Source organism: Penicillium chermesinum, assembly GCF_028974085.1.
Source record: "Penicillium chermesinum strain IBT 19713 chromosome Unknown utg000004l:1.0-3345178.0:1.0-3348027.0, whole genome shotgun sequence".
Lineage (NCBI taxonomy): Eukaryota > Fungi > Ascomycota > Eurotiomycetes > Eurotiales > Aspergillaceae > Penicillium > Penicillium chermesinum.
In genome coordinates this window covers 800,300-827,273 of record NW_026695314.1, presented here as the reverse complement: position 1 = coordinate 827,273, position 26,974 = coordinate 800,300, and the positions used below count along the sequence as shown (strand labels likewise).

Below are 26,974 nucleotides of genomic sequence, written 5' to 3'. Positions count from 1 at the left end.
TATTCTATCTACATCTTTGGCGTTACGGCAAGATCAGATCGAAGCTGCATTCTTACGGACATCTTTCTTGGATATCTTTTCCCCCTTATTTTTGCTGGACTTGCTTTTTACTGGAACCTCCGTCGGCTTTGCTTTTTTTTTCCCCGCTCAACATGTTAGAAGGATGGATATCGGAGTTTGAATCCTGTTTACTTTGAATCTTGCTATATGCTAGCCATATCAGTTAACTCCAAATCAACGTGTAGGATGGCTGTGAAATTTGTCTTTCTTTTTTTATGGTGAATACGTCGCGTAAATGGATACTCCAAGTCATTCAAGTGGTGCATCGTAAGTCCGAGTTTTAATGTGCTTGTTTCTGACTTGAACACTACCAGTATAGTGTCAAAAGTTTGACCCTAGAAGCCATATACCGCAGATCAATCCATCCACTGGATAGGAAACAACCTTTAAATCTCATCACAAATTGCGCTCAATTCTTCCCGAATTCTTCCCGGTGCAAATAGTGTAGTACAGTTCTTCATGCATTCAAATGACGAGAAAATCATGTCATAGCTCAACTTGAAGAAAGTCAAGTCAGATGCTGTTCGCAACAGTCCATAGAGGACCCAGGCACATCTCCGAAGTCATATGCAAAGGGATTCAAAAACAGATCAGACCATGCAAAAAGTTCATAAAACCCGGGAAACTGGAGTAGAGGGAAGGCAAAGGAGAACAGAGCAGAGGCACAATCAACGCAAGTTATCCCTCGACCATTCTTTCGTTCAACTCTCTTGCTTTCTCGCCCGCAGCAACCTGATCATTGTTAGCCATATTGGTGTCGCTGGTGGGTACTTCCGCGAATCCGTTCACTCGTCCTTTCCACCTCCTCCACAATAAGCTTTACCTCTTCATATTCTGCATGCTCCTGATAAGCCTGGCCATTCGTATAAGTTTCCATAGGTACGTCCTTGCTCTCAATGTCGTCCGCTACTTCAGCCGTTGGCTGAGCTTCGTTGGTGGCATCCTTAGCGTGTTGTGTTTCAATAGGATCTTCTTCAAATAGGATGGAGTGGCCATTCTTCTCGACAACATCAGAAGTGACGCGCAGAATATCTTCATGCTGAGTGTCATGGGCGACCTCAGCGTCAGACACAACCTTGGCCTGCTCCTGGCTCGGGCCAGGCGAGTGCTCCTCCGCCTGGGGCTCATCATCCATCGGTTCATCCTCATCATCTTCCTTCTGAGCTTCTTTTTCTTTCTGAGGGGCTCCTGCAGCATGATTCTCAAGCGTTTCTTCCCGATCCTCATCTTCCTTGACGAAATGAGCCTTGCCAACAATATGTCCTCCTTCCCAGACCCCGGGACTAGCCTGGTTCACGTACGGAGCACTCCGCGCAGCCTCGTAATAATTCCCGCTAATATGATTGTCCCTGTAGTAAGAGCCCGGGATACGCGCAGCCGACATCCCACCACCGGGAGGCCCAACATGGACCTTGTAGCCACGGAACTTGACCAGCGGCGCAACAATGAAGCCCTCCGGCATGGGGAGCACCGTGCCATGCGTATGCAGCATGGACACGACGTCGCGGGCGCACGGCGTCTTCTCCGAATGCTTCTCGTAATCCGTCGCCTTCACCGGCTTGTGCACGTACATCTGGCGGATCACACTCCGCTCCAGCTGCACGGCGGCGGCGGGCGCGACTACAGGCCCGATCGTCCACATCGGCCAGTTCTTGGTGTTCTGGTGGGTTTTCTCGCGCAGAATCCAGCCTATCCAGGAGGCGTGCTCGCGACCTGTGAGGACGTAGTAGCCCCGGAAAACAGGGAAGAAGGGGAGACCGTGGGCCCAGACGATAGGGCCCGGGCCCGTAGGGACGCGGTCTGGGTTGATGTCGCCCTTGGCGGAGAAGTCGTATGGGTAGTAAGAGGCGCGGTCGCCGACCTTGACCCATTTTGTGGCGAGGTAGACGAGTTCATCGCTGAGGCGGGTGTAGGGTGGTGGGAAGACTGGAGAGCCCCTCTTGGTTCTGGGGATCTGGGTGGCGATGGGGAGATGGGCTTTTTCCTCATCGGAGAATGGGCGGCCGGCTTCGTCGCCGGTATTTTCCCACTGCGTTTCTTTGACGGTGCTTTTGTAGGTGTGGAGGCGTTGCAGGCAGTCGGCTTTGTGGTCCTCGAGGGCTGCGGCGAAGCTGCCCATTTCCGTGGCCTTGCAGGCCATAAGGCCGCTCTTAAGCGTAGTAGCCGGCATTTTGGTTTGAAAAGCCCAGATGGTATCGAGCGTTTTCTGATGATCGAGTTGGACGAGGCAGAGCCTAGCAAAAACAAGGTTAAAGTCGAGGAAGTCCAAAGGTAGTGATCAAGAAGGAATCGGATCAGGAGCCAGCGAAGTAGAATAAGGTAGAGAAAGATAAAAGAAGCAGATGGTCAGTTGTGGGAAGGTGAAGGTTTCTTCAAAACTGGCAGTGGAAAGCTTTCAAAGTTGTAAGAGATAGCTCGATGACCGGTCGAAAGGTCTTGTAGAGAAGAAGAGTATGCCCTTAGGGAGGCACGGTGGGATTGTGTGGATGGTTGAGATAGAAGATCGGTGGCTGAGGGTATAAGATGCTGTTCAAGGCCCTGGTAGTTCGCAGAGTTGCTGGAGGCTGAACCAACTTGAAGTATGATGGGATGAAAGAAGTTGTAGCAGTAGATGAAGTCTAGAGTTATCACAGACTAGATCCTGTACCGTTGGAATATGTCCAACAATCAAGTCAACTGACATAGAAGGGCCAAGTAAGCGATTGAGCAGTCAACTAGACGTGGCCGCGATTTAAGTCGTTTGTACCAAGCAAGCTTGAAGGAAATTGGCAATATAAACCGAGGGAGTAAGCTTTAAATGACGAAAATCTGCATAATTCGCTTCTTCACTCCACTATTCGATTACGACTGTTGTCGAAGAATCTCGAATTTGAAATCAGATCGAACATTGAACTTCGATAATAAGATCAAATGATCCGTGGGTTCTAAAGCCGCTTTTTGAATGGGAACCAAGAGGAAAGCAATATGGGAATTCCATCATCTGGAGTTCAGAACAGCGAGAGACTGGACAGACGGTGGAACAGCCATAGTCCATGATGGCAAATTTGGCAATCGTGCGAGCGAGATTGGTCTAGACAAATTGGTTCGGTATAAGACACGGCGGAAAGCATGGGTTGGTATGAGAAAAGTGATATTGGAAACAAGGCTGCTAACGAGTTCGTCTTGACAGCTGGTCCATGCAATGCTTGAATGGGATATCGAGTAAGTAATACAAGAGGAACTAGACACAACCGATTCACTCTTCGAAAAATCCGCCATCACTGTCATCTTCCGCGGGCTCAACAGCCACATCTTGTAAACGGTCTCTTTCGCGGCCATAGTCTTTGCGGGCTTGCTTGTCTCGCTTGGCTGGAGCATTTTTGTGGGCATGTAGGTCCTTTCGAGACTTCTTTCCGTCGGCGTCTTCTTTCTTCGACTTCTGCTTGTTCGCAACGGGTAATGGCTTTTCGCGAACTGGAATGGGTTTGCCGTCGGCGGATATATTCATTCTGCCTTCTCTAAGATCGTCCAGTGTGCCTTCCTCCATACATTTTTCCACAACGGACCACAAAGGAGGTTTTGGGCCTTCGGACTCTGGCTTGGGATCCGAAGCATCCCCATCTGTTTTCGTATCTGTTTTCGCATCTCTTTTTGGGTAGAGTGAAATGTATTTTTCGGGCAGTGGGCAGTAGATAGTATAGTTGAGGTTAACACGCGCTTCATGGATCTTGCGCTGAAGGCGATCTTTCTCTTTTAGAATCAAGATCTAGATTCTTCTCCCGGCGGAGGAGTCGGTTCAGCTGCTTCGTAGCAGTCTTACGGTCTAGTCAATGCCAAATGGCGTTAAAAATTTTCGCTTGGGTTGTGTAGCTGATATTGTGACGTACCAAGAAAACGGACGAAATGATATTTTTTGATCATATGCGACCGCTGTCGTCGTGCTGTTTCCTCCGCGAGGTCTTGCTCGTAACCTGCAAGGGCACGCTCTTGTAATACGCGCGCATCGGCTGGCAATGTTCCCTTGGCGAGGAGTCGCTTCACATCCCGAATCCGCTTCTTCAGCTCATTGACGGAGGGGTATTCTTTTTCTTTCCGTGTTCCGGAAGCTTTCTTAGATCGTGTGGAATCAACATCGAGTTCCTCCTCACTGCTAGGGTCTTCGAATTGGACGTCTTCGTCGGACTCGACTTCGGCCTGACGATGCTGCTTTTTGCGCGTAGTGGGCTCATCTGAAGCATCGCGAGACTTTCGCTTTGAAGACGCGCGAGAATGTCGAATATCTGACATTTTGAAAGACTGAGGCGGTTCCGAAAGCGTGAAGTCGAGAACCCAAAGATAAAGAAAAATTAGTTTATCAGCTCGGTGCAGCATCGGTCCGCGCGCCAGCTCTGTACAGCCAATCAGCGTTCACCCAATCATGACGAGGGCAACCCTCCTCCCTCTTGCTCTCCCCGCATGATTACAAGCACCTTCACCTTTTCCTCGATTGGTTAACTGGCTTCGTGAATCTGAGGCTGCGGCCTCTAGTTAAAGCTCGACTATCCCTGCGCTAGGGATGTACAGCTCAATGGAGTCCGCAATACGATGGTCGCCAAGTTCGACCGCGGCCGAGCAGCGATTCCTGTCCGTCGACGTCACAGGCAAAGCTTTTCGATTATGCAGAGTCACGAATTTCGATGGCAGGAACCTCCAGCATGAGGTCATCGAGACTCTCAAAGATCTCCCTCCCTTCCGCGCGTTCGACTGGTCCACCTCGGATGAGAATCTGATCGCAGTAGGTCAGTCGTCTGGCGAAGCTACCCTTTTACGTTTAAATGCCGATACAAAGGATGCACTCTCTTTCCCTGTTCGCAATCAACGATACTGCAATGCGGTTGCGTTTAGCGCTCATGGCTTGGTTGCCTCAGGTCTGGACCGAGTGCGCAATGACTTCTGCTTCAATATCTGGGATGTGAACCAGCGATTGGGCGCTGCCGGCGGAACGAAGGGTTTCCCAGAGCCACTCAGGAAACTCGCGAGCTCAGAGCCTATCACGAGTATCAAGTTTTTTCGTGACCAGCCAGACACAGTTGTCACGGGTGTGAAAGGCCAATTTGTGAGAATATATGATCTACGAGGTTGGCACTCCCGGTACCCAAATGATTTGTTCCAGCCACTGACCTTTGTATTTCCCTGCAGAGGGCCCAGGCAACCCGTCCTTGCAGTTCCCTACCCACTGCGTCCATAATATTGCGATCAATTGGCTTGATGAAAACTACATTGGCTCCGCCGCCACGAACAATGAAAGTACGATCTGTGTTTGGGATAGACGTGTCGGGGCCCGTTTATCATCCCCCTCGGTTGGCTCCTCCACAAATGGCTACGAGGCGAATCAAGCGGTGCCTGCGCTGCAGTTCAAAGATGTATTTGGCTCCAAGAGTTCAATTTGGAGTTTGCGATTCTCGAAAACCAACCGGGGATCCCTGGGGGCTCTATCTAGCACTGGACATCTGAAAACATTTGATATAGCCAAAGACTTCTTACCAGAAGAATACCGTGCGTCTATAGACGAAACACTCGGCCAAGGCTCGTTCAAAAATTATGCCGAACCGGTCTACACGAAGTACGTCCGGGACGTTCGGGCTCCATTCGATCACCCTGCTCGAGGGTCCAAAGAGAAAGAGCGAGTTGTCGCATTCGACTTTTTAAACCTCAGTATCTCATCGCAGCCAAGTGCTATTGCCATAGACGGCAATCAAGAACCCCATATAATTACGGGGCGCCCACCCTGCCCACCGATTGCTTTGTCTTCTCGAGGAGCGTTAGCTTGCGGCGTTCCATCTGAGCTCTCAGACTTCAGAACCGTCCGCCCTTGTCCGAGCAAATCTCACCCATTGCGAATGTTGTAGAGAACATCCGAGCACGTGTCCTTCCTGGTACACCGGTCCATGACGCAGAAACTGACGGAGAAATATCTGCGTCGGAAGACTTGCGTCCGGATCCTATTGCAAGCAGAATATCGCGGGAGCGCTCTCTAGCTGTAGGGACCCAAGGAACGCTTCTTTCTGCAGAAGAAGCTCTCGCCTTGTCAACCGTGAGCCGGTTCAGGTGCGAAGAGGGCTACTTGTTTGATGAGGTCCGCAATCAAAAGATTGTTGCCGATGATGTCGCTCTGCAAGACTTTTGGGCCTGGGCCGAACGTAAGTTCTCATCCGGTGTAGTCTGGTTTCATTTTCATTTTTTTTTTTTGACACAACAATAGGTGCTCGCGCAGACTCATCAGGCCTGTCAATGGTGATCAATGGATTTGACATGAATTATCTTGGCGTTAGCAACGTTTGGCTTAATGACTTTGGTTAGTCCCGGAAAGTACTGGCTCCTTGGTTTGACATCTTTAACTCTTAGCAACAACAACAGGTCATGGAGTCGAAAAGCGGCGCATGACGACAAAGGGGGACGACAACCGAGGCATTACCGACGCCATAATTCAACTTCCCGAACACTTGAGTCTTCCGGAGACCAAATACTGCCAGACCGAATACCCCGAACATCGCCGGGTGTGTCTTCGCCTCTGTGGAGCAGCACAATCCTATGGTGAGCTCGAGGATATCGTGAAGTCTCTTTCTGAGCAAGAATCAGCACACGAAGGCGGCCGCATTGGCAGTTTTCCAGCAGGAACCAACGCTCGCGTATCTGGGACTCCGAAGCAACAAACCCACCGGTGCACATAAACTTCTTGCCATGGCCATTGCTGGATCTGGTGAAAACAGCGTCGATTGGGAAGAAACCTGTGCCGAGATCTTAAAGGAACTGACTGACCCATACGCCCGAGCCATTCTAGCTTTTGTAAGCAAGGGCGACTGGAACGATGTGATCAGAGAGACCACCCTTCCTCTCAAGTACCGGGTTGAAGTGGCCTTGCGCTGGCTCCCGGACGAGGAGTTAAGCGAGTACCTCAAAAGCGCCACCACGGAAGCAATGCGCCAAGGCGACATTGAAGGCGTGGTCTTGACCGGTCTTGGCCATCTGGCTATGGGCCTCTTCAAGTCCTACATCGATAAGTTCAATGACGTTCAAACACCTGTTTTAGCCATGAGCTATACAGTGCCCCGCATCATCAATCATCCTTCTTATGTTGCCCAGTACGAAACTTGGCGCGAGACCTACAGAATTCAGATGAACTCTTGGAAGCTCCAGCTTGAGCGAGCCCGATTTGATGTCGACTCTCGCCGCTTCGCGGTTACTGTCGATGGACGCAAGCTCATCCCGCCCCCGCCGCAGCAAGTGAGTCTGACTTGCAATTACTGCACGCGTCCTCTCGCCCAAAATGACACGGTGTCGCAAATCTCTCCCACGGCTACCACCGAGACCGTTCACCCAACAGTCGGCAATCCGCTCGGGTCCGCAGCAATGTCTGGAACAGTTTGCCCTAAATGCGGTCGACACATGCCGCGGTGTGGTGTCTGTACTCTCTGGCTGGGCTCACCGGATCCGATGTCGCGAGCCGGCATCGCTGCTGACGCAGATCCAAAGGCCAAAACGGCTACGGAGACAGAGATCATGCGTCGATTCGTAGTCTTCTGCATTCATTGTAACCATGGCTTCCACGCACATCATGCCCGAGATTGGTTCATGCGACACAAAGTCTGCCCCGTTGCTGAATGCAGTTGTATCTGTGATCGATAAACTTGGTGGATACTTTATTCCCGTGGCTGCATTGGATGAGACATGTTCTGCATTGTTTGGTTTACCCTATACCCCGTTCTCCAGTTAATTTTGCTCAAGAAGTTTTGCATTTTGAATCCCATCTTAATCGCGGGCAGCGATCGGGTGGATTGCCGCTATTGCGCTAGCTTATCGTAACTTTATCCCCGCTGATAGCTAGAACCGCTCAACATCTTGCAGCGTTTCTGCTATCGCTTTACTCTCCTTTAATTCTCGGTCAATTGATGGGTCATCTGAAAATACATCGACTGTCATCCGTGAGTCATGCTTCCATCTGTTTCATTGACTCACTCGAGACTTGTGGCTTAGCTCTGACGCATCAGTGCCCCGCAGAAACTTTTTAAGCTCCGCAAAATTCTACTATCTCCCCGCACTATACTCGTTCAAGTCTCCAGAACTCCCCACCATGGCACGAGGCAACGGGGAGAAAGGAGGCCGAGGAGGGCGAAGCCATGGCCAAGGACAATCCCGAGAGGTGCAAATATCCAAAGCTCTGAGTCTACTCCTCCCGGCACGCCGCGGAGAAAGAGGGGCTCAAGATGAATGCCCAGGGTTACGCCAACGTCGCAGAGGTGGTATGTTACCTGGAAACTATATCAGGCTGTTTCCCCTGGCTGTGCTAATGAAGCGTTCGTCCAACAGCTCCAATGGCGAAAGCTCAAGTCCATCAAAGCCACCTTTGACGAGATCCGGCACGCGGTCGACACCTCCGACAAAAAACGGTTTGCGCTCCTCTACATCCCCTCATCTGAGGTCGCAGGATCAGAAGGCTCCCCCATGGCCGCCCCGAATTTCGATACCGGTGCAGTCAGGGAGCCCGTCTCGACAGAAGAACAGTCGAGTGCGACAGCGCAAGCGCTCGCTGTTCCCGATACCGACCCCTCACATTTCCTCATCCGCGCCACGCAGGGCCACAGCATGAAAAGCGTAGACGCCTCCTCTTTCCTCGAGCCGCTTTCCCTCAACGATACTCAATTGCCGGACACGGTCGTCCACGGGACGTTCTACGGGGCTTGGCAGGCCATTCTGCAGTCGGGGGGGGCTACAATGTATGGGACGACACCATGTGCACTTCGCGACAGGGCCGTCCGTGGAGTCGGTCTTAGCATCTGTAGAGGCACAGAAAGGGGGAGCGAAGGAATCCAGCGAGAAGACGGTGATCTCAGGGATGCGCTGGGATGCGCAGGTCCTGATTTACATTGATCTTCGGAAAGCACTCCAGGCTGGGTGTCCGTTCTGGAGGAGTGAAAACGGGGTTATCCTCAGCGAAGGACTCTCTCTTCCTCAGGCGGATGATGCAGATGGAACACCTGCCAAAGTGGTCCCAGTAGAATTCTTCGATGTCGTGGTGGAGCGGAAGGCGGGATTGGGGAAGCTCTGGGAGAAGGGGAAGGTCTTGCAGGAACTGCCCACGCATCTGGTCAACAAGGGAACTCCCAAGCAGAGAAAGTAGCCGCTGCACCATAAAATAAAATCATCGCACATCGAATCACTTCAGTTCAGGATGACAACTGAATCAAGCCAATGATAAGCCGTCCACATCCGAAATGCGGGGGGGGGGTCGGAAGCGTACTGCGTTTGCACGATTTCAGCCCTCCAATTTCCCCAGCGCCTCCGATCCGACCTCCCGATTCGGGACTCTGGGCCCTTCCGATTAAGTCTAGAAACGCGTCTGCGGGGTTCTTCTCGAATAAGCGTCCATTCGTTGGTCAAGCTTGCGGAGATGAGGATGGGGAGGCTGTCAGTTGACATTTCGGATCATCCGGTCTGAATATTAAAAGCTGCGCCGACCTTCAATCCTTTTGCAGTTCTGCATATACGAATAGTAAATCCCGCAACCATGGCAGCGCATCGTTTCGATCCCACGTTTACTGACAATGTCATTAACGCCATGGGGCCCAAGACCTCGCCTCGCATGCGCCAGCTCATGACCGGGCTTATCCGGCACGTACATGACTTTGCGCGAGAGAACGAGCTCACGGTTGATGAGTGGATGGAGGGTGTCAAGCTGCTGAATTGGGCGGGCAGATGAGCGATGACAAGCGGAATGAAGGGCAGCTAGTATGCGATGTCATCGGATTAGAATCGTAAGCTTGCATGCCTATGGACCGCAAGGGCAAGTGTCTAACTGGTTCCTGACTCTGCGAAACAGCCTGGTGGATGAAATCACATTCAAACTTGCCGAGGAGGCACCAGATGCCCCGACAGCAACGGCCATTCTGGGCCCATTCTTCCGCGCCGATACGCCGTACCGAGAGAACGGCACGGATATCGTGTTCACGAAGCCCAAGGACGGCCAGATGACCTTCATGCACGGTCGAGTCCTGGACTTTACAACGAAGAAGCCGCTGGTCGGCGCCACGGTCGAAGTGTGGCAGGCCTCGACGAATGGCCTTTACGAGCAGCAGGATCCCGAGCAGGTTGAGTACAACCTGCGTGGCAAGTTCAAGACAGATGCCGACGGCCGCTATTACTTCTATTGCTTGCGACCAACTCCGTATCCCGTCCCGGATGACGGTGAGTATTGTTCACGGGCTCGTCGCAGAGAGGACCTTACGGGGCTGACTCTATATAGGCCCTGCTGGGAAGTTACTCCAACTCATGGACCGCCACCCCTTCCGCCCTGCTCACATTCATATCCTTGTAAGTGTTTGCTTTTTTTTTTTTTGGTTTGAGAGGGTAGTGGCCGCGACTAATTGCTTTCCAGGTCACGCTTGACGGCTACCGCCCACTTACAACTCAGATCTTTGACAGCAAAGACCAATACTTGACCAATGATTCGGTCTTCGCAGTTAAGGACTCCTTGATTGTGGACTTTGTTCCCGAAAAGATGACCCTAAGGCTGCACTTGAGCTACAATATGATGTGAGGCTCGTAGGCGATGTGGCGAAAAAATGGTGCATGAACAAGCAATCGGAGTTTGAAGATTGATAAATCATGTTTTCTTACCTTGCTCGAATTTAAGGCAGTTTCTTCGTTCCAATCATTGCCAGTGGATGTCATCCTCACAAAGGCATTTAGTCACACTACCTCGGTACGACTTAGTACATGAAGAAAACTCTTAAGATAACCACCTCAGCCGTTGAACACGGAAATATTATTTTCGCAGTAATCTAATTAGGCGCAAGATTTGCTAGTACGACCATGCTGCCTATTTAGTCTTGTCAGACCACTGCGCAATCAACGCCCCCACTTCATCAGCCGCCTCGATGCAATGCCAGTGTCCCACGCCCTTCAACACCTCTAAGGACTTGACCACACTAGAAACATGCTGGAAGATATACTGACACCCCTCCATCGAAGCCGACTTATCTTCCTCGCCCGCAATCAGCAGAAAGGGCGCTTTCACCTGAGCATAATCGGGGGGGCTGGGCACTCGCAATCGCCCGACAAAGAGCCGCATACCCCTCCGCTTTCTGCCCCAGTAAAAGCTCTCGGATAAAAGCCCGCTGGAGCGGAGTGCTGCGGGAGCCAACGGCCGCGGAAGGGATGGAATTCGCCATGGGCTCCATTCCCGCTGGACCACGAATCAGTATTTCAGTATTTCAGATTTGGCTACTGGCAACGTGGTTGTACAACGCACCTTCGAGCACGGTCGCGGCGCGCTTCTCCATCACAGAGACCAGGGTCTCAGATGGATGGGTCGGGCCGATGGCGATGACGCCGGACACGCGCTCTGGATATCGTGCGCCGAGCTCTGCCACGACGAGCCCGCCCATTGAGTGGCCGACGACGACGGCTTTGGGGATGTCCAAGGCGTCGAGGACGCCGATGACATCTGCTGCGATCCCGGGGATAGAGATTGGGTCATTGGTGTAGGGGGATCGAGCTGCGCCATAGGTGTCGACTGTGATGCAGCGGTGGGCGGTGAGATGGGGGATCACAGGGAAGTAGTAGTTCTGCGATGAACCCAGGCCGTGGATGAATATGAATGTCTGGCCAGATGAGGGGACTCCCTCGGGGTGGGAGTCTGAGTAATGGAGACTATGGTGATTGGACTGGATGAAAGGCATTGTGGGGAGGCGCGAGGCTTGAATGTTTTTGAGCTTCGATTAAATAAATCGGCAGGTGTATATAAACCTTGAGAGGTTGCATCACCCGCAGCCGATGGGTGGGGATTTCGGAGGCGGGCCCGCTCAGTTCGGGTATGGGCTCCGCTTGACATCAGCGCGTCTGGATCAGGAAGCTCGGGACGCTGAAGGGGTTGGAATAGCTGGAGTTTCTGTTTGATTGCAATGGAAGCCATCGCCATAGGGGTAGATGTGAAGTATGGGCGATACTCGTTGAGCGTAACTTTGTCACTTGGCGGGCCCGACTTGATGTTCTCGCCTGCTATATCACATTTGATTTGCTCCCAGGGCTAGTGAACAAGCAAAAGCTCGGCGGTAGTGGTTTTATCGCGATTGCCTTTTTGTCATCGCATGTGGTCCATAAAGGATTGGAAGCTCTATTAATCTTGTGGACCCCGATCTCCACCATGGCCTCATGCAGATACGGTATGGAGACTCATTCTGATTGTGATAGTGACAGATCTCAGGCAAAGCTGAGCTTGCGGCATATTCTGAATTGCCATATGTTCAGGTTAAAGCGCCTTTAATAACTCAACCCGGGGATAAGCACTGTACCGGGCCTACAAGGGTTTTATATCCGCCTGGATAAGCTCACTAAAAGAATCACCACAACCACGCGCGAAGACATCTTCGAGAAAGTCGGCAGTCTCATCTCGAAACGAACTTCCCAAGGAAAGCCCGGGAGGGGGGAGTTTGAGCTGCTCGGCTGGCGGTTGTCGTCGCGGGTGCGCCGGTATATTGTCCGAGGGTGGCTCTCTTTGTTCTGTGATATTTGGCCTAGACGTTCCAGCTGCATCCGCCTCTTTCAAGAGACCTTCATCGTTGAATACGGAGCAATCTGAAAACTCATCGTCTTCATCACCTTGTCGCTGGCATGTATCTTCATGAATTGCTTCGCCCGTGTCTATTGTGGTATGCGGGCCGAGGCTTTCATCGGGTGTTTTGTCATCTTCGGGGGCGTTCGAGGGACCGGCTCTCTCGAGGGTAGACATTTCTCGTTCGAGCTCTTCGTCTAAATCATCAAAGCCATCCGAATCTATTTCGGTATCGCCTCCTGCGTTGCCGTCGTCATTGCCGTCATCTGCACTTGCACCGCTGTTGTGTCCCTTGCTGTCCTTGACTGCTTCAAATTGTAGCTCTTTGGTCTGTTCGGGGTGTTCTGGCTGCGCAGGCTGCTCGGGTTGCTCGACATTCTGGGGTTGTGGGGGCTTTTTTGTAAAGGTCATGAATCTCGACAGCAGTTGTTGGCTGGACGGGAACTTGAGGCTCTCGGGATCAGGCGGGCCTTGTCGGCGTTGCTCCTCGCGGAGCCTTGCATCCTGCTCGGCCTTCTTCTTTTTATTGGCAATGCGCCTCTTTTCCTTCTCTCGTAGTTCTCTAGCGCGTTTCTCGCGGGCTTCTTCGCGTTCGATGCGTTTGAGTTCCTCGGCGGAGAACCGGAAGACCTTGTTGCTGCGTTGGTACCGCCGTCGGACCGTGCTGGATTTTTCAATAATAACGCGCCGCTTCTCGTCCGGCATAGTGAGGGCACATTTCGAAATGACTGTCTTGTGAGGAGCCCAACCATAGAGACCAGGTGTGGTACGGGGGAAATGGCGGGAGGTTTCAGACGTGAGACTGACTTTGTTCTTCGTCGGCAATACGCTGTGCCGCCGGACAACAAACTGCCTGATTGGGCGGTACGTCATTCTTCCGATTTACTGCCAGCGAGGACTTGGGAACTATTTACCACGATGTGTTTCTGATCGCTAACGATTAAGCCTGCATTCTGCGACTACTGACTATTTTTACTTAGATCTTGCAGTCCCGGACAGGGTCCCAGCACACAGGCGCATACTCATTCAGCGTCAGGCTGGCCATGTCCTCCTCGGACAACGTGAAATCAAAGACCCCCGCATTCTCTGCAATTCGCGACTCGGTCACCGACTTGGGAAGAGGCACATATCCCTACCAGAAAAAAAAAACGGAATTAGTATCTGCCCACCGGATCCACGAGACTCGAGAATCGTACCTTTTGCAAACTCCAGCGGATCAGAATTTGAGCCGGGGTCTTCCCGTGCTTCGTAGCCAACGTCTGCAGAACTGGCTCCTGCATGCGCTTAGCCTGCACAAGAGGCGAGTATGCCTCAACAACCACATTGTGCTCCTTAAGCCACTGCGCAATATCCTCACGAGGGCACCAGGGGTGGATCTCATACTGGCCCACGGAGATCTCGCCGCCGCCGCCGCTCTCGATGTAAGCCTGCAGTTCCTCCAGGTGCTGAATGGCGTAGTTAGACACTCCGATGGACCGAATCTTGCCGGCTTTCTGCGCTTCGACCAATGCTCGCCAGACACCGAGACGGGCCTCCTTGCCGCCGTATGGTGCGTGGATCAGCACGCTAATGCATCCGTTAGCATCTGTACAGAGTTCGGTCAGGCCGTCCGCTTACAGATCAAGGTAGCCAATATCGGTGGTCGCGGCAAGACTTTCTTCGATGGCCTCCTTTGCCTTCTCGTAGCTCATGTATGACCGGGGCACCTTGGTGGTGTAGAAGACCTGCGATCGGTCCAAGCCGGATTTCTTCACGGCGGAGGCGCTTTCCTTCTCATTCGCGTAGGCTTTGGCGGAATCGACCTGGGCGGTGTCAATACGGTGCAGATGGGCTATACAACTGAGGGCTGTGGCTCACATGGCGGTAACCCAGCTCCAAGGCCTTCAGGGTAACTTTCTCCGTCACATCAGGGGGTCTGGTAAGGTGTTAGGTGTATGCTTGGTTGGGCTTCCTAGAGCTGAATTGACGTACGTCTGGTAGACCTGGAGGGGAGATGAGAGGTTAGCTTGCAGGAAGCTCTAGCAATCAGGTCGGTAGGACTTACCCCGAAGCCAACGACAGGGATCTCGTAGCCCGAGGCCAGCTTGTAAGTCGATTGCAGAGAGAGTTTAGACATGGTGTGCGATGGTTTTCTTAACGTGTCGGGGAATGAGAAGAAGAATTGAGCTTTGGGCCCCTCTTTAAGTACTTTTAAAGCTTGGATGGCAAATTCCCCGCAGGCCACTTCGGGCCCGCAGTTCCGTCACCCCTCAGGGACATCTAGACGACACGCTTTGCGGGTCGTACGTTCGACTGGTGTGACGAGACATGAAGTGCATATCACTTGGTTGTAAATTACAATTAACCTCTAGCAACAATCTGAAGGTATATGATTCCTTGCTAAACTCGCGGGTAAGCTAATAATGACAGCTAGCTGATAAGAAATCCTAGACGCTATTGATAAGCGACGCAGGTGTAACTTGGTCTTGGAGGGGCACAATGCAATTCAATTCTTCCAAAGAGTTATCTATATCTTCTGTCCGGAATTTATGAAATGCTTATAATTATCGAGCGTAGAGATGCGCTGCATGCCAAATCGCGTCATCTCCATATTCTGCGTTACTCGAGGCCGGCTTCGGATTCTCTGCGAATGCTGTAGGATCTTGCACAGCGGCGACGTATTGACGGAGATGTGCTTGACGGTTCCGTCAGCAAACTGACAATTAAAGCAGTACCTATCTAGTAGTAGCAGTACATTGTGCTGGAACTGATGGAAATGTCATTTTGGCGTCAGAGGCAGCTCCACATATACCCCTCATGTGCCCCCACTTTCTGCAGACTGAGTCATCCTGCGTTACATCTCCAGGGCTCCAGGGGCTCTAGGCTGTTCTATCAGGTAAAATGAAACTCTACGGGCAAGAGATGGATTTGGCAAGTCATTACTAGCTAATGCTAGCTACCATCGGCTTTTTCGAATCTCGATCGAAATAAGTCAGCGGACTGACGTTCGTGTTTCCAAAGGCATAAAGAAGTAAGCACTGACTTTGGGCGCCATCCTGACCTGGGCAAAGCCAACAAGGTCCTTGACCCGCAGTATGCGGGCTTCCCATTAGGATGCTTTATGGTTGTTCTGAGGTATGATTCGATCCATCAACTGGCGACAAACAGGACAACCAATGATCAATCCGAAAACAAATGGGGTTCCATGCAATTCTAGGCGAAAGCACCCTCCTATTTCAATATCCGTATGATCAAAATATTGAGACAGGCAGGAACTACTTCCTCTAGTGCTGTGCTACCGGCGGCATTCGGAATGATGAGCTCTGATCGTACTCGATAAGGTGTGAGAAGCAAGCAAGCAAATCGCAGCATCTCGTGTTTACCATGAGAGGACTAACGTCAAATATCTTTCGATAAGTTTGTCGAGTCAACTTCTCCGTCCAGCAAGCGTTTGTCGCTTCTTTTCATATGCATCGTCTTGATTGTCCAACTATTAGCAGCTAGTATCAAGGGCCTCTCCCAATCAAAGAGTCCATCACATATCACCTTTGCAACAAACAGATAGTACGCTAGCATACGATCACCTGGGGTCCCTGGATATTCCACCTTGACAACACGAATGTATACCCCAGATAATAGCACAGGGTTCGTTAAAAATATAGCAAGCCAAAGCCTTGAAAAATGACGGAGGCGGTGAATCCAGACAATATTGTGCGGGGCACCCAAGATGCGACAGGATCAGCAGCGACGCCAGCTTTCTTCAGTCATCTTATCAAAAAGACCAGGAGCGTGATATACCCTACCATGCGTCTGGTCAAGAATAAAATCGAACATAATGGCTCGGGCACGGTGACCTTAATGCCAGAAGAGCCTGAAGACATGGTATCTTGCCCCTCGCATCTGGAAAGATCGAACGAATCTATGACTGATTTGATCATAGTGGCACGCGTACAACCTGATTCGACCAGGGGACCTCCTGCGCGCAAGTGCCATTCGCCGTATCACCACGACCCAGGACACAGGCTCCACCTCCTCTGCCCGAGTCCATCTAAACCTGGTGATCCGAGTCAAGAACCTCGATTTCGACCCACAAAGTTCACAGCTCCATGTCTCGGGACAAATTGTCAATGAGACAGCTCATACCAAGGTCGGGCAATTCCATACCCTTGACTTGGAGCTCAACCGCAATTTCACGCTGGAAAAGGAAATCGGCGCACAGGGCGAGGGCGTTGGTTGGGACAGTATTGCAGTGGAAATGCTCAAAGATGCGGTGGATGAAGGCGGCAAGCGGAAAGCAGAGGCTGTCGCCGTTATTATGCAGGAAGGCCTGGCTCATATCTGCTTTATCGGCCAGTTTCAGACCATCTTGAAGCAAAAAGTGGAGATGTCTGTTCCGCGGAAACGACATGGTGGCGGAGAGCATGATAAAGTGAGCATTCTTGGCCTCCCCCGGACTTTGTCGGGACCGTAGCAGCTAACCACTCTTTGGAAGGGCATTAATAAGTTCTACAAAGTCACACTCGATACCCTACTTCGACAGATGGAGTTCAACACCAGCATCACCTCCGGCTCCAATAACGAAGCCGTGAAACCCGTTCTGCTGGCTTCGCCAGGGTTCGTCGCAGCGGGTTTCCAAAAGTACATACAGGCCGAGGCTTCATCAACGCCTGCATTAAAGCGCTTACTCCCCAGCATCGTCGTTGTACATTCCGCATCTGGATACACACATTCATTATCAGAGGTCCTCCAATCGCCTTCCGTAAAAACGCTTCTGGCCGATACAAAGTACGCCCGTGAAACCAAATTGATGGACGACTTCCTGGACCAATTACGCAAAGAGACCAATAAAGCTACCTATGGCCCTCGGGAGGTCGAAGCAGCAGTGGACCAAGGAGCTGTCGGTCGTGGGGGCGGCGTGTTGATCATTTCCAACCATCTCTTTCGATCGCAAGATGTGGCGACCCGAAAACGGTGGGTGTCGCTCGTCGATCGGGTACGAGACGTTGAGGGAGGCGAGGTCCGAATCCTGAGCTCCGATCACGAGAGTGGAAAGAGACTCGAAGGCCTCGGTGGAATTGCAGCATTGTTAACATTCCCGATTGCCGACGAGGATTTGGAATCCGATGAGGAGGCTGCCGATGCCGATTGATTGGAAGGCCCCTAGATATCATGCCACTGGCCAGGTAGTACCAAGGGTCTAAGGGAGCCCTGTCGCCCATGTTAGAAAGAACAGTGTGGGGGAAAGGGTTTGCAAATCTAGATGCATGGTCGGTTTCATCAGTCGACCACTTCCATGGCTATTTTCGTCGCCGATACCGATAGACAATTAAAATCAAGATAATCGGGCAATGTCTAGTTCTAGGTGCACCTAAGCTAAACTGTGCCTCGCCTTGTATTACCAGTATTGACTACTACCTAGGTAGTATAACTCATCTTACGTCAGGCCACCGACCAAAGTGGCCGGGCTAGGTTATAACCCCGGACCTGTCACTCTCCCGGTACTAGTGTCTTTCAAGCTTTCCAGTGTGTCCCGATAACATGCTCAAAACAAGACCGGGTTGCCTGAATTTAGCGCCATTCCTGCTCTTGCAGATCCGAGGATCCATTCGTCAACCTGACATCATGAAGCCACTGCTGCAAATGGCCGTTTGCGCATACCACCCTGCAAGAGAACTACTCTTATCGATACGCCCGTTCACCGTCCTGCTACGCCTCGCAGCCTCCAGCGCACGAGTCATTCAGGCGCAAGTGAGCCTGGGCCGAATCTTTCGGGAACAGAAATAGCCCAAGTCTCCCAGATATAAATTCCAGCAGCAGGAAAACCCAGACGGGAGATCATCGGGTATAAAACTGGGGGGGCGCGACTCTAAAAATAAACCGATCAGCCTTGCCCGGCCGGGGAAGATCTAGTCCCGACTGCGAGCTGATTGGCCGCAAATTACCCGCTTTAGGACTGGTTCATCCATCTGACCCACGATCGATTTTAGCCGCATACGCTAACAGGATAGGCGAAAGTTTCAGCTCGGTTTCAAATGCGACAATTGGCTCGATTTCTTTTCCCCGATAATGAATTGTCTAGGTTAAATACAGGCTTGAGAAATGAAGGTAATCAGAATGCGCTGGACCCCATGCATGCAACGCCAAGAAATGTTCGCGTGGGCGAGTGTAAATAAAAGTGGATATCATCGTGAAGAGGTTGCCGTGTATGAAGAAAAAAAAATAGAAATAGAAATTTCCGAAATAGCGTAGGGCGCCTTACTCCAACTCTTGTGAGTGTGGCCGCGTCCTTTTGCGCGAGGCTGGGATCGTCGGGGATAGCTGGTAGTCGGATAATGCCGATGGCGACACGCTCCTCGTTCCTTGCTGCTTGCTCTCGAGGATTTTGAGTTGAGCTTTGCAGGCTTTGGGTGAATAGTCTTTGGTGGAGCCTAGCTCTTTCATCTGGTACCATCAGCTTATTGTACTCTGACATCACCGCCTCTGAGAAAAAGAGAAAAAGAGGGAAAAAAAAGAAAAAAGAAAAGGCAGTCATACCTTCTCTGCGATAAAGTGGTACTTTTTGGCCTCCCAGATCTCAGCAGCGTTGAGCAAGAGCTGGGTCTATAGGTTTCCGAGGATGATTAGTATAGTTTCCACAAACTCAAACATTAAATCCTTCGATGGCAGAGGGCTGGGGACCCGGGCCACATACTCACATCTTGTTCGTCCCACCGTTGTAGCCTCTCTCTCCGGCGCAGGAGGCGCATCTGTAGTCTTGCTTCCGAGGCATCTTTGTTGAATCGGCCACGAAACATCTCGCGCACCACCTTCCAAGCGGTATTCTGATTCCGCAGCTCCTCAACGAAGTCATCTTCTTCTTCAGCCTGTGGGTCACGGCGGCCCCGGCCCGGGGGCGCGGGGCCGTGGTTGAATGGGCTGCGGGAGGCGAGGTTTTTTTTTTTCTTTTGTTCAGTGCGCTCAGTTCCTCCCGGATTAGGAAGGACGGTCTTCGAGTCCTCGTGTGCTGAAGATTGCGAAAGGGCACGCTTCACCCGCTTGAGGGGCGGACCCTGCGGTGATATACTGGACGAGTCACCCAGCCCGTATTGTAAATCATCCGGGGCGTAATCCACATAGCTGGCGCTGGGAGCAGTCGTCCTAGGGTATTCACTGGGGAAAGCCGCGGTGATACCCAAGCCCTGGGGCTGCGTGGACTCGCTAATAGTAAACCGGTAATCTTGTGGAGCATAATCTGGCGAATGATGGCTGAGAGCTGGACTGGGACGGAAAGAGCTGTCGGGAAGACTAATGGGAGTCAGGATAGTAGATGGAACGAGAGATTCAGTGCAATAAGCGGCATGGCCCAGGAACGGGGGATGGAATGTTGGCTAAAGATAGCACACGATCAGTTTCAGCAATCTGTGATGAGTGGCCCCGGAGAGGGGGGGGGGCGCGCTAAGGCCATACCGTCGTTTCAACGCCAGGCCATTGGGGTTGGAGGTTATCGTAGAATGAAGAGACCTCATCGGCAGAGCGGGCAGCGTCTTTGCGAAGCGACATGGTTTTCCCGAGGGCAGGTAAACCAGCCAAAACCGTAGACTGTCATTCAAGGGACGCCTCTGCTCCACCGCGCGCTTGATTGGGAGAGGAACCGGCGGTGGCAACGATATGAAACACGATTAGGGTCTCCGTGCAGGCGAAAGGTGTCAAAGGGCGGCTGCTGAGGGAGTATGATGGGCTGGGAAAGACCAGCGGCTAATGTAGATTAAACGGTATAGAGGGAAAGAATTGCGCTTCAAGGTTGGACGACCGATGTCTTTCACGGAACACAAAAAGAGAAGACGGGTTACCTGAAGGGAAAGATTCTTATAGATGAAGAGTCCGATTTGGCACAGGCGGGGTCCAGGGGAATAAGATATAGTATCGATGGCCCCTCTTCTAGACTGACCTTTCGAGATATCACAGCCCGCGGTGGAATGCCTTGCGAGGCAGGTCGAACAAATCTTCTGGCTGGCTAACTATAGGCTCAGAATGCACTAAAATTCCAAGACAGTACCGCCCATGGTAATCGCAGTGCATTAGAACCGCTCAGGGAGGCAGAGGGCTGACACGTCGAGGGCCTGTATTTAAGCGCCTACATTTCAATAGCTCCATTTGCTGATATACGGCGGCTCCGCCCCCATCCGTTGTTCACACCCTTCTCGGCTGATGAAGGAGGGTGTGTGGACTCAGCATCTGCATAGAGGGGGGTCATCGAGCTCCACAAATACCCTTTCTCTTCAAGGCAGGATGGGGGGGGGAGGGAAGAATAAACGTGAAATAAGCTGGGCCAAAGCCCCCATACCCACTGGACCCGAAGCGGACTAGTGCCAGGGCGAGTCCCCATTGACGGAATCTGATTAGCCGCTGGCCAGGATCTTCGGGGGTAATTTGGCTTGATCTGACTGGTTTTGTTTTTCGAACAGGAATTTTATATTTGAGTATTTTATTTGAGTTCTCCAGCACCAGCGCACCATGTGGTTTGACAGGGATTTCCGATCTCCAGGGCTACCCCCCTCGTTCCCAGGAACGAGTCACTATGACCCTCGTGCTTGGTACGGGTCATGTTCCCTGTTCATTGTGCTGGGTTCATCATAGCCTCATCGATTGTGTCCGGTTGACATCATGTCGATGCTTCGTGGATCCTGACTACATGATCTGCGATTGGGCTCGGGCCACAGGGTTTGCAGATTACGCTGAAACCCTGTTTAAAAAAGCCGTCGGGCCCCTTTCATATCCGAAGCCCAGTACAGAACCCAGAGGAGATCGGGGGAAGCACATAGGCACATCTAATGACCGAATCTGTATGTGTCTCATCCCGGGAAACATTGTGACCATCCGCCTGGGAACGGATGGTTACCTCCAGCGGCTCATGACTGGACCAGACCCATGTGCCGGGGGCCGTGAGGCTGAAAGAGCTACCGCGCGCCGCAAACGTGGCTTTCTCGTCCGGAGAATTCATGGCCGCTGGTTAAGCGCCGGGGAGGGCCCTTGGCCCCTTGCGGTGCATCGAAGAATCTTGTTTGGGAGGTCCGCCAATCGTAGCATCCTTCCATTAACCGCAAGGCAGAGCGGTAATATGAGAGTTTACATCAGATCCACATGGGCTTAAATGTGCACTCCTTGCTCGTTAAGGGCAGAGGTTAGATAGGTTCCCCCGGGGCCATGTGTGTGGTCTGCTTCCCGCCGCCCCAGTGCGCGCGCCCCGCCTTCGTACTCCCCAAATCGTATTCGGCCTTCTTACGTAGCCACTTAAGCGCCCTCTCTCGCACCTCTTTTCCTTTCGGGCCTGGTTTGAGGTCAGGTGTGCGCACAAGCAGGAATCCCTTTTTCTGGAGGAAGAGGACGCCTGAAAATTGGAATGGGGCCAGGGCAGAGACCATTCGGGCTTGTGAAGACAAAGTCTGCAGAGGATGTGCAAAAATGCCCCGGAACTAATCTATTGGATATTATTAGAAATGTAACGCGAAGAAGAACATCTAGACATTCGAAACCCCAAGGCAGAAAACCGGAGCCAGATGTTTCTAACAATGGAAATTTGTCAGTCCATGCGGGGCGCTGCAGACACCGCCCGGCCCCACCGCGACCAGCAAAACAAGACTCTTCGACGTAAGGGAGACATCAGGCGGGATGATTTCATACGTCCACGTGTGTTACACGCGGACACTTATAGATGTCAGACTCGTTCATGAGAACTCTCCATGATACCTTCTTGGTCACCGGAGGACCTCCAGAGGACTTCCGGGGCAGCCCGTAAAGCAAGCCAATGGCAACATAGGACATCTCGGCGTCATTTACTATTCAAGCCGCGTACGAAAGAGCCCATCCCTCAACAAGTAAAGCCCACTACAGTAATTAGAGGCACACTTTGTCAGATGTATCAAATAGCCACAGGTGATGCCGAGAATATGGTATCAGATACTCGTATGACGTTTTGAAAGATTTGCGAAACTCAAGTACGGCTGTGCGTATTCGCAACATCCTCCTCGTCCTCTAACATGCCCTCAAGATTGTCGTCCTCCACAGCATGCCCGTGCTGCTCAAGTGTATCATCCGCAGCAATTGAGATGCCCCGAGAGCCCCATCGGTTAGTATTGGGGCGGGCTGCATCCCCTTCTTCAGCGTCATGGAGACGTTCTTCTTCATCGTTTGACTGCCGTCCCACACGGATGTTCGTGACCCGGTTGACCAGCCAGCTCTTGCTAAAATCGTCCGAGTCGACAATGGCTCCGTTGCGGAGCTTGACTCGCTGCCGCGAGTAGTACACCCAGGCAAAGTCAATGTAGAAAGCCACCTGGGCGATTCCACAAACGAGTGCTGGTGGGTCCCAGAAGTGTTCCTTGCCGAACCCACGCACCAGCCAGTTCAGGATGTAAAAGCCGCGGTACGAGCCGAGCGCCACGAGATAAAAAGAATCGATGACAGTGGGAACGGTGGTTTGGCGCAGAAGTATGAGCTGCGGCAAGATGGCAACGGACTCGAGGATCAGGGAAAAAACGCGGGTCAACTACGTTGTCGGGTTAGTGATATCTGCCTCACGGCTCTGTTCGAGAATATCTGACCTCCATAAACCAGTCCACTGGCCACGGTCGTTCAAGGATCCAAACCATCGGGGGCGCCAAGACCAGAGATCCGACCACTGAATAGATGCCGAACTTCCATGCTCGCTCCCTCTCCCTAGTTCGAGGGTAGACCTTGAGCATGATGACTACCACATAGATAGAACTCGTGATGAAAACAATCTTCCAGATCAGGTTCCATGCTGATTTGGTCTCGAAGAGGTCGAGATAGCGAGTGATAAACACGAGGCCGTAAAGCATCTGAGTGATGAGTGAAACGCCTACAGACGCCAGTGGTCAGCGATAACCCCGAAAAATAGAGGGAGCAGCGTTGGGAAGATTTACCTTCAGCGCTCTTGTTCTTGTGAATCGCCCATATTAGAATCCCGATCGAAGCGACATGGGAAATGTCCGCCAGATATCGAAACACATTCCACCCCATGATCGTAGGGATGGCGGGTTGGGGCTGCGGGGAAAGCTAGAGCTCAGCTTGAACTAGGCGGGGGATACCGAGATCAGATGGTCGTATGGATCAGAACCTAGAAGCGCCTTATAGGGGCAATTTTCAGGCGCTTCTCAAGCTTTAGATTTGCTTCCAGGCGGTATGTTGTCCTTTTGAGTTGAAGCACTGCAGCGGCTGGGGAGCTGTTATCTATTCGCCGAGCTTAGGCCGCGTGTCCTCACGTGATTCATGCCGTCAGACGCCGCCTGTCGATCGAGAACAATCAGTGAGTATCGAGTAATTATTACATCTAAATAAACAGTATTTCCACCTATTACCCACTAGTAGAATTCCATTTATGCGAATGTCGAATTCAAGTTACTTCAGTAGGATGTCATTTTCGAGTGAAGAACTGAGAACTGAATTAGGCCGCGTGTATGGGCACACGGACACATGCTTATTTGGGCGAATGTGTACCCTGCAACTAGCCTTACAGGGTGAAAGTAGAGCATCTACAGCTCATAATGATCCTCTATGGCATCATGCTATCTAGGGCTGGATCCCATATTTCATACTAGTAATTCAAGTGGAACCTCTGAAGGTGATCTAGTATGTTTGGTGGGCAGGAGATATATATCCGCGACTTTGCATTTTGGAGGGTTCCAGGCATCAAAAACTTTGAATTAGTACCGAGAAACGTCTAGGCAGTGGATTCATCAAAAAATTGAACTTGACGGCTCAGATCCCTGATTTCCAGCTTGACCATAGCACTAGCCCTAATGGTGAAGAATCACTGGCATGATTCGCAGGGCTTGAAAAGCCGATTGTACCAGTAGTACTTAATATCGTCGTTGTCCCGTCCGATCATCGGAAAATCATAACAAAACCGCTCTATCTCACTCTTGACGATGAGGAACATCTACCATTATCAATGATCACAGGATCCTCCATTGCAAACGCATTCCTTTACCAGATTTAGTCAGCCGAACTTGACCCTCCAGGGCTCAGAGCCAAGGGTCCGATCTAAAGCCCGTGCGCACTAAACCGAATCGAGTGCGCCAGTACTATGCTAGCCGTTTATAGTTAGTAAGGACCGCAGCATTAAGGGTTGGCAGATCCCTACTAGCTTCAATAATTATCTCCGAGGAAATATGGCTTCGCTTTCTGTGCGATTCGAGAGGCTCAGTTTCATTAGGACTGGTCGCCGACCCTGTTGATAGAGCTTTGCGAACTTAGGTGGCGAGACCGGGGATGCTATTTCGGAATTGGTCACGAAGCATGGTAAACTCCACGATGCGAAGAAGCAGGGGTCTCTTTAATTTGAGATTCTAGTGCATAGATGCGTTTAGATCTGTGAATCGCTCATACACCCTTAGTCCCAGTGGGTAGGTGTCATAGATCTGTCACTGCCGATAGTCTCTCTCATCAACTCGAAAACTCGTGCGGGATTACTTCTTATAAATATCGTCTTTGGCTGTTGCCGCGGTAAGTAGTTTTTCATATTTATTTTTTCCTACTTTTTTATTCATTATTTTTGGATATATCTACGCGGTCGGCGTTCCTAAACTTCTGGTCCGGTGCATTTCCTGGATTCCTGGATTCCAAGTGGCAGGTTCCTAATAAGCAAGCTGGATAACATGCCAGAACAGTATCTGTGAAAGCAACGGACCGTGAAAAAACCAGAATACTATTGGAGGTGCAAGCTCGCAAGCCATTCCAAATCAGTCTAGGCCCCACTAACGGCATAATGGTCTCTGACATGCCAATTGTGTTTCAATCGCACGATGCCGCGCTGAATTTTTGCCTATTATGCACTGGCACGGATTATGCAATGTAATGATAAATTACGACGGTTGGGACAAGGCATCCGAGACGGGGACATGGAATACCACCAAGAAAGGGAATGGACTCATGTCCTGTTACTCATAGCGCCAGGTGTTGATAGTTATAAGAATCTCTGTATCACGTAACAGCTACACGATCGGGTTTTCGGGTCTCCTCCTGGCAGCACTGCTGCGATGCCAGGACATCTCCCTGGGGTTAAAAGTGGAGGCTCTACTAGGACGTTTACACCGTGTGCAACCAACCGAGGAAGGAGCTTTCCCGACCTATCAGGTCCTCAGCGTGGCGAGGGCTGTCAATCGCCAACGACAGATGGGCTGTGAAATACACGGAATATCCCAGATTCAAGATGACGCGGTTGGGCTTCCCAAGTTCCCGGCATATAATAGCCAGTCGATCAACTCTCTGCTGCTTCACGGGAAATACCGAGGCAACGGAGAGCTCTTCACGGCGCGTGTATCCATTGACCTGTGATCTTTGATGTGAAAATCAATACTATGATATATTTAGGGCCGAGTACATGAGTCGTTACATGGTGATGTCAAGCGATGGCACGTAGCAACGTCCTTGATGCGACCTATGCTAGAGCTTGGCAATACCATGACCGTCGCAGCAACCTGTGCACTGGCCATACTCGGACCAGACTGTATTGTCAATCCTGAAATTTGGATTGCTACTTTTAGCCAAGAGTGAACATGCTTAATGGAATGTGACTTTCAGGAATGATTTCATCTCGTACCATCTTATCGTACTGCAGTGTTGATATTCATGCCGCCAACGGCGATCTGAAATGTGGACTCTGCCGTTGGGTAGAGTCCGGATAGCTACATGAATCTTCGAGTTCGTCGATCGTGCATGTGTCGATCATACAGGATTTCTATTGCGCGATCTAAAGAGCTAGAGAGCCGAACTAAGCCACGAGAGCATATGAACCATCCAACCAACAGCCTTGTGGATGCTCTCACATGCAAATCTTGCCCGTCGAGGTAACCATCTCGAACACCGGATTTTAAATCAGTCCTACTCCTACGGCTAGGCTATCTGGCACATAATCTTGACAATTCCACGCAAGCCAGAGGCGATCGATAAGAATACCTTTGTCCCCTTCTTCAGAACAGTTCCTTCCATTCCCTCAATATCTACATCGTTACATCGCTACATCGCTAACCCCCAGTGTGGACTCTACAATGATCATCCCCGTTTAGTGTGAGTTAGCCGCATAATCCCGGCCCTGTGACGCTCCTACACCAAACTGCAGGGCGCAAGTCCAGAGGACATCTCATTGGCACGTGGCTGGTGACGATTTAGGCCCGGCGCCCTTTCTCCCATTGGCAAATTTGGATTTGCCGCGTGGCGTGGCAATTTCTTGCTCCTACGTGAGGAAAAGTGGAAAAAAAAGACTTCTGCGTTCCTGGAGTGCTCCATTTCCGGTAGGGTGGCAGTTGGGCTTTTTGGACGCGTTACGGAGTCTCCGCCTAAGGCGCAAAGAGGAGAGGGGCTTGTTAA

The 26,974-nt window shown here is 51.4% G+C and overlaps 12 protein-coding genes across 12 annotated transcripts; 4 read left to right on the top strand and 8 right to left on the bottom strand.

Moving 5' to 3' along the window:
- Nucleotides 1-802: 802 nt before the first annotated feature.
- Nucleotides 803-2,230, bottom strand: N7468_005206 (uncharacterized protein; the record flags this gene model as incomplete). Its single annotated transcript, XM_058474503.1, has 1 exon — nt 803-2,230. The coding sequence occupies one exon, from the start codon at nt 2,228-2,230 to the stop codon at nt 803-805; it is 1,428 nt and encodes a 475-aa protein (XP_058330243.1).
- Nucleotides 2,231-3,295: 1,065 nt separating this feature from the next.
- N7468_005205 (Efg1 domain-containing protein) lies at nt 3,296-4,326 on the bottom strand (the record flags this gene model as incomplete). Its single annotated transcript, XM_058474502.1, has 2 exons — nt 3,296-3,789; nt 3,927-4,326. The coding sequence occupies 2 exons, from the start codon at nt 4,324-4,326 to the stop codon at nt 3,296-3,298; spliced, it is 894 nt and encodes a 297-aa protein (XP_058330242.1).
- A 280-nt stretch (nt 4,327-4,606) lies between these two features.
- N7468_005204 (uncharacterized protein) lies at nt 4,607-7,704 on the top strand (the record flags this gene model as incomplete). The annotated part of the gene is made up of 6 exons (XM_058474501.1): nt 4,607-5,156; nt 5,218-5,839; nt 5,872-6,218; nt 6,281-6,373; nt 6,436-6,575; nt 6,658-7,704. The coding sequence occupies 6 exons, from the start codon at nt 4,607-4,609 to the stop codon at nt 7,702-7,704; spliced, it is 2,799 nt and encodes a 932-aa protein (XP_058330241.1).
- Nucleotides 7,705-8,149: 445 nt separating this feature from the next.
- On the top strand, nt 8,150-9,196 carry N7468_005203 (tRNA 2'-phosphotransferase; the record flags this gene model as incomplete). The annotated part of the gene is given in 3 exon segments (XM_058474500.1): nt 8,150-8,318; nt 8,372-8,809; nt 8,826-9,196. The coding sequence occupies 3 exon segments, from the start codon at nt 8,150-8,152 to the stop codon at nt 9,194-9,196; spliced, it is 978 nt and encodes a 325-aa protein (XP_058330240.1).
- Nucleotides 9,197-9,583: 387 nt separating this feature from the next.
- Nucleotides 9,584-10,612, top strand: N7468_005202 (intradiol ring-cleavage dioxygenase; the record flags this gene model as incomplete). The annotated part of the gene is made up of 5 exons (XM_058474499.1): nt 9,584-9,724; nt 9,772-9,830; nt 9,896-10,260; nt 10,319-10,386; nt 10,451-10,612. The coding sequence occupies 5 exons, from the start codon at nt 9,584-9,586 to the stop codon at nt 10,610-10,612; spliced, it is 795 nt and encodes a 264-aa protein (XP_058330239.1).
- Nucleotides 10,613-11,288: 676 nt separating this feature from the next.
- On the bottom strand, nt 11,289-11,756 carry N7468_005201 (alpha/beta fold hydrolase; the record flags this gene model as incomplete). The annotated part of the gene is made up of 1 exon (XM_058474498.1): nt 11,289-11,756. The coding sequence occupies one exon, from the start codon at nt 11,754-11,756 to the stop codon at nt 11,289-11,291; it is 468 nt and encodes a 155-aa protein (XP_058330238.1).
- A 617-nt stretch (nt 11,757-12,373) lies between these two features.
- Nucleotides 12,374-13,501, bottom strand: N7468_005200 (uncharacterized protein; the record flags this gene model as incomplete). The annotated part of the gene is made up of 1 exon (XM_058474497.1): nt 12,374-13,501. The coding sequence occupies one exon, from the start codon at nt 13,499-13,501 to the stop codon at nt 12,374-12,376; it is 1,128 nt and encodes a 375-aa protein (XP_058330237.1).
- A 281-nt stretch (nt 13,502-13,782) lies between these two features.
- N7468_005199 (aldo/keto reductase) lies at nt 13,783-14,744 on the bottom strand (the record flags this gene model as incomplete). Its single annotated transcript, XM_058474496.1, has 3 exons — nt 13,783-14,194; nt 14,246-14,459; nt 14,600-14,744. 3 exons carry the CDS (start codon nt 14,742-14,744, stop codon nt 13,783-13,785), a joined length of 771 nt encoding a protein of 256 aa, XP_058330236.1.
- Nucleotides 14,745-16,288: 1,544 nt separating this feature from the next.
- On the top strand, nt 16,289-17,756 carry N7468_005198 (putative translation factor pelota; the record flags this gene model as incomplete). The annotated part of the gene is made up of 3 exons (XM_058474495.1): nt 16,289-16,489; nt 16,548-17,036; nt 17,100-17,756. 3 exons carry the CDS (start codon nt 16,289-16,291, stop codon nt 17,754-17,756), a joined length of 1,347 nt encoding a protein of 448 aa, XP_058330235.1.
- A 1,106-nt stretch (nt 17,757-18,862) lies between these two features.
- N7468_005197 (uncharacterized protein) lies at nt 18,863-20,146 on the bottom strand (the record flags this gene model as incomplete). Its single annotated transcript, XM_058474494.1, has 4 exons — nt 18,863-19,048; nt 19,142-19,207; nt 19,303-19,974; nt 20,054-20,146. The coding sequence occupies 4 exons, from the start codon at nt 20,144-20,146 to the stop codon at nt 18,863-18,865; spliced, it is 1,017 nt and encodes a 338-aa protein (XP_058330234.1).
- Nucleotides 20,147-21,768: 1,622 nt separating this feature from the next.
- On the bottom strand, nt 21,769-22,008 carry N7468_005196 (uncharacterized protein; the record flags this gene model as incomplete). The annotated part of the gene is made up of 1 exon (XM_058474493.1): nt 21,769-22,008. The coding sequence occupies one exon, from the start codon at nt 22,006-22,008 to the stop codon at nt 21,769-21,771; it is 240 nt and encodes a 79-aa protein (XP_058330233.1).
- Nucleotides 22,009-22,577: 569 nt separating this feature from the next.
- N7468_005195 (ER lumen protein-retaining receptor) lies at nt 22,578-23,626 on the bottom strand (the record flags this gene model as incomplete). The annotated part of the gene is made up of 3 exons (XM_058474492.1): nt 22,578-23,132; nt 23,188-23,465; nt 23,530-23,626. 3 exons carry the CDS (start codon nt 23,624-23,626, stop codon nt 22,578-22,580), a joined length of 930 nt encoding a protein of 309 aa, XP_058330232.1.
- Between the last annotated feature and the right edge of the window lie 3,348 nt (nt 23,627-26,974).